General features: G+C 43.4%; 1 protein-coding gene across 10 annotated transcripts in view; it reads left to right on the top strand.

Annotated features, from left to right (window-relative positions):
- The first annotated feature begins 4,202 nt into the window (after positions 1–4,202).
- prdm16 (PR domain containing 16) overlaps positions 4,203–10,538 on the top strand; it is a 422,829-nt gene continuing 416,493 nt past the window's right edge. For 4 of the 10 annotated variants that reach the window (XM_063207990.1, XM_063207985.1, XM_063207989.1 and 1 more), the window contains exon 1: positions 4,205–4,439. In XM_063207990.1, coding sequence (XP_063064060.1) covers positions 4,403–4,439 — 37 coding nt within the window. In that variant the 5' untranslated portion in view covers positions 4,205–4,402. Of the gene's footprint in view, positions 4,440–10,538 lie in introns of all 10 variants that reach the window. The other 6 variants (XM_063207983.1, XM_063207982.1, XM_063207993.1 and 3 more) reach the window with 4 other exon arrangements.

Raw genomic sequence — 10,538 nt, 5'->3', positions numbered from 1 at the left:
AAGGTTAATCTCAGAGGGTTAATTAGTGTTGCGGTCTTCTAGATTAAAAAGCCTGGCCCCATAAACATTTACGCATGGAAAAAAATAACATGCACAGGCCTATGCACAGCTTTAATGATGTAAACAAAAAATAAATGTACATAACGCGCAGATATGTATTTTATAGAGTGGTATTACTTTATTTGCAAGTCCATGTAACATACTGTGGGGCCATGATAGAAATAACAAACCATAGCCATTCATGCACACTGCAGAAGCGGGGCCATAGAGATTATTGTGTTGGATGGGATCCAAAACTTGAGGAGGTAGTTCTTCAGGCTCGCAAGGCGTTTAATTATTCTCTATGATCTAACTAATCTAGCTAAAGATGATTCCTAAAAGATTAATTTGCATTCTTTAATTAGCAAAATGCTAGTTGGTGAAACACAAGATGGGAAAAGAAGGAAGGAAAGAAAAAAATGTAGCCTAATTAAACCGGATACTGGCGTGGCCCTGGGTACAGGTCACCTTTCTTCCGGCTCTAAGGTTAGAGTCAGTCCTTTCCTGCGACAAACCACAGGGAAATGGCAACAATCTGGGAAGAAACTAACCCAAATCCCTGCTCACAGAGCCATCCCGTCTCCGAGAGCTCGTAAAACGTGGACGTTTAAATGACGCAGAAAAACGGTTCCCCAATGGCTGGGCGCAGAAGCGCAACACTTTCTTTACAAGTGTAATTACAGTTAATCGCTCTTTTTTAAAGGTGTTGCTAAAATAATTTGTCTTGCTTGTGCGTGAGAGAAATTCGTTTGGTTTAAATTGTTCTGGATGGCGGGTGTGGACATGGCTTCGCTCGAGCAACAGAACGCTATTGTTGAGAACTGGTGAAGGGTTCCTGCGTTTCTTCCCCCGCTCCCTTGACATATCCGATGTGGCGACAAAGGTAACGCTCGAGGCTCTACGTCGTCAGCTTAGTAAAAATGGCTCCAAAGTGAAATAATTCTGATTCTCCTTTTCCCCTGTCACATTGCCGCACCCGAGGACCCCCCCTACCTGTTGCGTTACCATGCTTGTCACTCATTTTAAAAATATTTCTTTAGAACATGGAGGGTTTTTCCCTATACACCTCCAACGCACCATGTCATCTGCTTGTGTTTTTCTCTTCGGAATAAAGAGTAGCCTCTAATGCGGTTGTTTGCTCAAGCTAATTTGCGAGTTTATTACACCGTGTCTGCCAGCCACCTAAACCCATTTAACACAAGAGTGGCCTCGGAAAGGTCTCAGAAATAATCCACTTAAAGCTTTCAACAGAGCGGTACGCCTTTTCAGGCTGGAGCATTTCTTAGACAATATTACAGAGTTGGCACTTCCACTGGTGCACAACTGCTGCGGCCTTATCAATACACTCTATTGGCTGCAGTGAGACACGCTCCCTTGATCGATATTCCATTTGATAAAATCATTGCCACGTAAAGATAAGACAGAAAGCCATTCCATAAAAGTATATGCCGCTCAGTTTGTGTGTGGTTGAACGGGGCCAGGTGAGAGTCAATTCTTTGCCGTCTTGTAATATTCCTGAATCCTGATCAAACAATATATTGTCCTCTAGCAGCCAGTCACTGGGACAAGTTTTTACCTGTGTGAAACTCCCAGAGAGTTCTCCAAGAGTTCAAGGTTTTGGCACGGTATCGCGGCTTTTTGGTCTCAAAGCTTAGTCAGGTAACCGGCCTCAGGGCACGCTCAAATTCAAACGGCCTTCACCAACACGTTGTTTTTAAATTATCTAATTGTTTGTGCTACAGCTGTACACCCGTTCCCGCTATAAACACTTGCTACGCAGCCATTACGCAGCTTGTAACACCACCTTGCGGGGCTGTCTCTAGTTTAACCTATTATTAAGACATTTAATGAGTTGAACAGTTATCGTAATTCCATCGGTTCGGCCATTGTTCTGTCTACTAATGGAGCCATTGTGATCATAAGTACAAATAAGATGAGGAACGCCATCAATACGTGTCTGCTGATCTTGCATGGGTCCCTAAATCGAAAGTTCACAGCGTGCTTTGATGTCGGCTGCCGGCCGCCGTTGGCCAGCTGTCTCCAGGGAACTCTATCAAAGGGCAGATCCAGTCCATCACTTTAAACGGCGTGAGCCATTTAATACCGTTCTGTGACATGGAAATGATTTTATCATGCGGGCCCTTTTATAAAAGGCGACGTGTTAAATTGTTTATAAATTAGCATTTTTACAGCCATGAGCAGCTCTCAATGTAAAAACGTATAGGCCTACTTTATATCTCGACATATAAGCTACTCAAAGCAAAAATTATCTCATTACAAATAGTAGAAAATCTACTACAAATACTAGAAAAAAATAGGCTATTTATGTTAAGTAATGGTGTATAATTATGTAATTACAGACCAATGTTAGATCTTAGCTTTGAGCAGCCAAACACAACAAACATGTTTTACATTATGAATAATAATAATAATGATAGGCTAATAATAATAATAATAATAATAATAATAATAATAATAATTACATAGACTATATAATTTTGTTGTGGTTATATGACCACATCCCATAATACCTGCAACAAAATGTGTGCACAACATGGCGTTCAAGGTCAATCTGTTTATTTATTTACTTACAGTCAGCGTCCGAGTTCAATACACATTTTAAGCACATACTTCAGCAAGAAAATAATATTGTCATGTTTAGTCGTTATAGCCTATAAATAATTGGAAATAAGTGTGAATGACCAAGCACAAATCCATTCACAACCTAACCTAATCAGTTTCGCAGCATTGGCGCATGCATTATCATTGCAGTTTACCTCTATGAGGATTCTATCACATTTCCATAGCCTTACACATGAATTTAACCGATTATAGAAATCATACATTCACGCTTCACCTCTCGCGCTTCCAGCTTTACAATCGCACACACACGTGCTCAAGCACACGCTGCTGTCATTTAACACAGATAACATTTACATGACACCGTGTGGAAGCGCCTCGACTCGACACAGTTCAAGACGCGTTGCGGCGAAGCGTCAAGAGTGTCACCTCAACATACACAGGACGCATGCACGAGACACAGATGCGGCTGAGCTATACTTACACATGGGAAATGACGAGGGTCGCTGGAGCTGGCTATAGACGGAGCTGCACTCAACCTGGAAATTGTCCCACTGCTTCAGAGGTTTCCACAGAAAATACCAAAAGCGCAAAAAAAACCAATAGATAGAATGGTACCAAATAGATCTAGCAGCCTCGTGGTTTAAGACGAGCATGCTTACAATGCTTACCTGTGCACTGGAGTCATACACAAAAGCTTTCTTTCTGACACATACATATACACACACAGGCATACAGGCATACAGGCACACACACACACACACACACACACACACACACACACACACACACACACACAAACAATCACCTCCGCAGAGATTGGCGGGCTGCAGTGCGGAGCATCTGTCTCGTGCCTAGTCCGAGTCGGAGGGAGGCACAGTGGCTACACGCGAGGCTAAATCACCGGCCAGGGTCACGTCACCTCACTGTTAACTTTGCTCTAAATAAATAACATCAACACACAGGCAGTTGATCAACATGATACTTTGTGGTATTTTTTCTTGTACATTGTTGAATAAAACATTCACACTCGTGGTCAAAACAAAGTACATTTACAGTAGGCGCGTAAAACGAATAAATAATTGCCAAGCAAAAAAGCCTAAACATCAAAAATATGTTACTTCCTTTTATTTAACATTGTTTTGAAATCTTGCCATGACAACAGTGTTAAATGTAATACAGTATTAGGCCTCTGTTCATCCCCTAATATCAAACACAATAACCACAAAACAATGATATTGTTGAAAATTGTAGCAATACAGTGGTTATTGCTCGTTCATTAACAACGATAGAGTTGTAGGCTACTTTACCTCTCCGTTTTCCATTGCTGGGATGTTCTCCGTGGTTCTTCGCCCGGCTTGTAACAGGGCTTACTGTAAATATTCGATTCGAGCAGAATCACCTTGTGCGCTGGGGAGATGCAACCTTGACCCCGCATATACCAGGCTGTGTCCACCGTGAGACCGGATCCCGCAGGTTCGGGCAAAATAAGAGTTATAGCTCTTAAAGGAGTCGCGTGAAGGAGGGAGGGGGCGCGCGATGTCGAGGGGAGCGGGAGGGAGGGAGGAGGGAAAGAGATAAGTGATCTAAAGGAGAGACGATAGGACAAAAAGTGATGATGATGAATACATTGGAAAGTTTTTTGGCCCTGACGAGGGTGTCAGATTGAATGGCCTGTGCGCATGTGCGAAGGTGTCCAAACTGACAATGCTTGTGAGATGAAGATAGTGTTGTTGCTGCTTCTGGGCTCAAGGAGGACGAGCGGAATCTACAAGCCGACACGATGAGATCCAAGGCGAGGGCGAGGAAACTGGCCAAAAGTAGGTGTATTTTCACTTCTCTCACTGTAGCGACCGGCAGTCCGATACTTTAAACTCTCGTGCTGATCACTAAAGAGTCCGTTTCATTGATCAGTTCCTGTTAGGGAAGCGTCTTTGTCCCGTATATTCCTTTTAAAAAACCATATCCATATGTGTATGGAGGCTACAATTCTCCGTAGTCCGCATGCCCACCCTTTTCGCCGTAGCTGCCTCGATTTGCTTGTTCACGTCAGAAGTTATATGTGATGAAGCAACACCGCTGGTGGTTTCGCTCAAATGATAAGGAGGTGAAAAACATAGCAAAATCCATGGGAGTGCAGCGCCACTAAATTTGCTATTTTTAAAAGTCGAGATGCGAGAAATGGCGAAGAACCGTGGCGTAAAAGTTAGCCAAAAGTTGTCGAAAGGGATAGTAACTTTTTATTGAGTCCTTCCAAGTCTTGTGAAACAATATTCCAGGCTTAGTGGGCGCTCGTGCACTGCTCAAGGCTGTGTGCAGCAGTGAATGAGACGCGAGCTGCTCCCAGCAACTCATTCACCGACAAGTGGACTCGGTACAGAAGAGGGGGAATTCGAAAGAAAACCGCTATATTTTCACCAGGATTTTTTTTTTCAAATGTATTTTTGTGCATTAGAAGAAATGGCCTACACTAACGGGGCCGCTGCGCTGGGTACTGTTTTTCCATTTGGGAATAGCAATCAATAACGTCTTATGCAACAAACACAGTGGGCTCCTTTTGACTGGACTGTTGCACTCTCCTTATGGGAGAAAAAACCGTTTGTTCTTCTGAGGAATGTTTATACCCGTCATGATTTAAGACTATTTGCTTCTGAAGTCTAATAATATTTTTATAGGATATTTTTTACTCGTCTGAAATCTCGTGGAGTAGACTTGCTTGTCAGTGGTCTCTGTATTAATTCATCGTTGTAAATCACAATTACGGACCAAAGTAAATAATTTCATAAATCATATTCATATGCCTCTATTTGCATGTTATGCTTTTGCACTTTAGCAATTATCGTTTTAGGAAATGGCACCGGTTTTATTTGGCGTTATTTTGCCTCAGCCTACACGACAGCTAGTTTTAAATGCCCGGTTGAACTATAGAATTGGTAGGCCTACATATAAGTTATAAAAAGTTAATAATTCAAATTTGCATCATTATTTCTGTTTAGAGCCGAGTAACCAGTGTTGAGGTTGCGGAAATTATTTTTTTAGCAGAGTACTTTTGTTTATTTTACCATAGAATGCATGCACAACGCAGTCTTACTTGCAAGTTGTTTTTTTATGTTACAATAAATATATATTTAACCTAGCTCCTCGTCTGGATATTGAAATAAAACCCCTGATGCTATTTCATTCCATGGTATTTTATCTGAATGGTTATTATCAGCATGTGATTTCAAATGTGTAGCTCATAATATCGCATGGACATTGTACTAACATGAACTGTATAGTCTACATGCATAATATTTTACAATAAGCACACTACATCGACATGCATATGTTGCCATTAAACCTTGACCTATTTGTGGCTACATTTCTGCAGTGCATTTGGAATATATTGTCTTGTAGGCTACTTGTTGCTGCAATGGTGTGTGTGTGTGTGTGTGTGAGTGTGTGTGTGTGTGTGATGGCCTGCTGCAGCCTTCATGATTTTGTGTTGAGCTGTTGGATGAGGCCCAGACTGCGCACGTGTGATTACCTGTTGATCCGGGTGCTAATTGGGATAAATAGCCTCTTCTGCCAGACGCCATGCACGAGGCCCAGTCTCAACACTAATTAAATGCTTCTTCCAGCGCCGACCAAATTATTATCAAATGTTCCACGACAAAACTATTATCAGCCGCAATTAATCTGTCGGTCTGGCAAAAGGGGAGTGATGTGCACAAGAGACTCTGACCCCCCCTGTTATGGACTGATACCGGCTCTGTTGAAAACTGGGCCTGTCTAGGACAGTGCTCCGGTTGAGAGAGCCTGCAACTATCGCAGGGCTGGAACGCTGTTTTCTCGAGTCAATTACACGAGCTGTGGAGAGGTCAGCAAGCACGAGACCTCACTGACTAGCACCACAGCTCGAGCACAAAAGAGCAATAACAGGTGGACAATGAAGTCTCACGTGCCCAGACGATGTTTTCTTTTAAAAAATACTGAGTTGAGTTATTTTGTGAATTTAACCGTTGAAAGGTGATGGTCACTAGCCTCACATTCACTTTGCAATCAGCTACCAGGCCTCGCTGATACACTGGGCTATAGTAAGAACCTTTCCTGAAAGTCAGTTGCAGGTTTGTGTGGCCGCGTTGGTGTTGATTGTCTTCTATAAAGCCACCCTCATCTCGCTGAAGTGCTCGAGTTGATTTTAAGTGCTATTTGTTGCTGTTGTGCAATTATTTGTGTCATGATTTTGGTATGGCCACGTCCGAAAATATCCATGGTGAAAAAGAGGAGAAATATGAAGTTTCATTTATTTAGGCTAGGCCTATATGTGATTCGAATATTCATTAAGACCATGACCTATACTATACTGTCTGACAAACACACATGGCAAAGCAAAGCAAAAGCGTGCACCATGTTCACAATAATAAATTGGTGTTAAGCGCAGTAGTACGCAAGGAAACAAAGCAATATTATGCTACATTTGCACACATTATATGCACGTACATATAGGCCTATAATGTATTATTATTATTATTATTATTATTATTATTATTATTATTATTAATATTATTAGGCCTATTATTGTTATTATTGTTATTGATTGTTGTTATTGTTCAATAATAGTCTATATTGAAGCATTTTTAAGTCTATTGAAAAAAAAACACTTTGTTGCGTGACTAAAATTGAAAATTAGGCATTCCCACTTTAAATCCATTCTGATAAAATATACAGCCTACTCAATAGTAGGCTTTACAACTACAGTTAAATCAACCGTGAATTATTTTATTTAGGCAATTCTGCTAAGAAAACTATCAATGGTCAACAAGGGCTTTGTGATGGCATCTAGCCCGTGAGAATGTAAATTGAATGTGCCCCCCTCCCACCTCCACCCCTGGAGCTAGGCTGGGCCCAAGGGAGCCGCTTGCGAACCCCGCAACCCGGCCGCATGTTCACTCACTCGGCCTCCAGCATAATTAGGTCCGGAGCTTTTTAAACAGCACACCTCTTAACAGTGGCAGCGTGTTCACTATGCTCGTTTTGCTTTGTGTGTGTGTGTGTGTGTGTGTGTGTGTGTGTGTGCGCGCGCGCGCGCGCAAGCACGTGCGAGCGCGCGGAAGGGATAGGGGGAGAGTGTGAGCTGTTCTTTCCTTGGCGTCGCGGTTCAACTGATTTTATGACGCGTGGTGTTTGCAGTGAATTCTTTGAGGGCATACATTTTAACATGCAGCTTATTGTAGGCTACACGTTGGGAGTTTTTGATCGATGGGAAGCCCACTATTCAGAGTCGCGCCTTTTGCCTTCTGCCTTTGATGATGTTGTGTTGTTGACCTCTACCCCCCCGACCATTTCAAAACACACACACACACACACACACACACACACACACACACACACACACACACACACACACACACACACACACACACACACCTAGAAATATATAGAATTAAAGATCATTCAAAAATCATTGTCCCGTTCCCCCCAAAAGGAACAATTAGGCTTAGGCTATATTTCATATTTCGCCGTTTTCAGACTAATTATACCTGCTCTAAACTATGTGAATATGCAATATATAAAATCATATGTAAACGAAAGGATTGAAACAGGCGGCATTTAGCTTTTCCTCGAACATGTCTGCTGTGTAAACATTGCGGTGTTGTGTGGGTATATCCATTGCTGCGACAGTTCGAGACGAAAAAGTAAAATGGAGGCGGCAGAAATGGATCTGACATATGATACAAATTAAGGGGGCTGCGTTAGCCTAATGAATTTATGAATAAATAATACCCTTTATTACCCTTACTATCACCGAGAGGACGGTCATCATCACCACCGTCGAATAATTTGATATCGTGGTCCAAGGAAAAATGCACACACGCTTCAGTGAGAATGCTTTGGTGCTAATGGAAAATGGAGATAAATTGTTTCATTCAGAAAGCTTCGGCGCGGGATTCCGAGCTTCCTCTCGGCTCCTGTAGACGGTCCTGCCGCAATTTAAATGCACCAATGACGTCATTAAATAAATATGTAGCCATGGACACTTATCATCGGGTATCAACACTACAGCTAGCACAGAGGCCCCTTATGAGAAAGCAGTCGCACGAAATTTGAGGTTTGTGAGAGAGCAGACACACACACACACACACACACACACACACACACACACACACACACACACACACACACACACACACACACACACACACACACACACACACACACACACACACGCGCGCACACACACAGTGAGAGGGAGAGAGAGGGTCACTGGAGAAAAGCATTTTGTTGGCAGTAGACAGATAATAGATGAAGGCCTGGTTTACTACAAAATGTTTCTCCACGCACCCCCTTCCTACATCGCTTAGCCCCACATAGGCTATTCCATCCACTTCTGAAACATTTCTCTCTCTCTCTCTCTCTCTCTCTCTCTCTCTCTCTCTCTCTCTCTCTCTCTCTCTCATAGAGAGTACACTTCGGCTCTGTTTACCTGGCCCAGTGACCGTGAGGTAGCAGCAGCAGCATGTTCTTGGTTGCCGTGCTCACGGTGTGTTTTTATGCTCAGCCTTTTTGACCAACCAGGCTACCATACACTACTGTACTATACCCTATCCCTTCCATGCTATGTTCCACATTTCCGCATACTGTCCTAGCCTACTATGCCATACCCTACACTGCTGTGTCCTACCCTACAATGCCATAACATGCACTGCCGTGCCCTACCCTACACACTACACATTACCCAGCCCCTAGCCAGTCTGTTGCTTCTAGTCGGGCCAGGAGCAATACCAGTATCGTTTCTGAGCTCCGGGGAAAATGGGGAGCTCCTCCCACTTTGTTGGGAAGCAAACAACCAGTAGCAAACCAAGGGAGGTGGGTTAACCATGCTATTTTTCAAATGTTAATTGTTGTATTCTTGGTCAGACCCAGACTCGAAGAGATTTGAAAGTCGATGATGAAAATCAGCCCCCATTTCTGTGCCTTGTGCACAGTTGCCACACGTGGATATTGAGGCTATGGTGCCACTGTTGTTGCATAGTGCATAGCACAGCTGTGCCAGCGTGTTTTGACAGGCGTAATAAAAATCAATAAAGTCACTGCTGCTGTGCTGTAGTGTGCCAACGGTGGTGGTAGGGACGGCAGGGAGAGGTGAAACGTCACAGGTCCATGACCGTTGGGTGCCCGGTTGTTGGCCTGTGTGCCATCTGCCTTTTTACCTGCACAACGCGGCCAACAACGCCCACATGCCCCATGCCACATGACTGTCATGGCGGTCTTAGGGGAGAGGTGCATCATGGGACATGTGTTGGGGAGGTGCAGAGAGCTCCGTGCCAGTGTGTCCTATGCTACGCTACGCTATAAGCCACATCAAGGTCTGTGGGGTGTGAGTTTGTCTTTGATAAGGGGAGCTGGAAAGGGGTGTGCTTGCTTCTTAAGTGGAGCCTTTGTATGACTGGCCTGGCATGTGATTATGTCCTTAATGGAGAGAGAGAGAGAGAGAGAGAGAGAGAGAGAGAGAGAGAGAGAGAGAGAGAGAGAGCACTGCCAGTTATCACTAAAAGGAAGCGGAGAGTATGGTAGATATTTCTTTGCGTGCGTGTGTGTCTGTCTGTGTGTCTGTGTGTTTGTGTGCATTTGCGTTTGAGTGTGTGATCGCTAGCATGGCATGTGTGTGTTCTCGTGCCAAGCGTGTGAATTGGCCAGGCTGGATAGGCTGGTTAACACTAGCTGAAATGAAGCCTTGTAGAATTTTAATGTTGCTTTAATGTTTGTAATAATCAACTCAGGGCATAGTGTACACCCAAGCACTCTTTCACACTCCTCGCTTCCTCCTTCTCTTGCCAGTTCTCCCAACTCTCTCTCTCTCTCTCTCTCTCTCTCTCTCTCTCTCTCTCTCTCTCTCTCTCTCTCTCTCTCTCTCTCTCTCTCTGTAATATGCACTG

Source organism: Engraulis encrasicolus, chromosome 10 (genome assembly GCF_034702125.1).
Source record: "Engraulis encrasicolus isolate BLACKSEA-1 chromosome 10, IST_EnEncr_1.0, whole genome shotgun sequence".
NCBI lineage: Eukaryota > Metazoa > Chordata > Actinopteri > Clupeiformes > Engraulidae > Engraulis > Engraulis encrasicolus.
The sequence above is the reverse complement of the archived record's forward strand: the minus strand, read 5'-3'. Positions and strand labels throughout refer to the sequence as shown.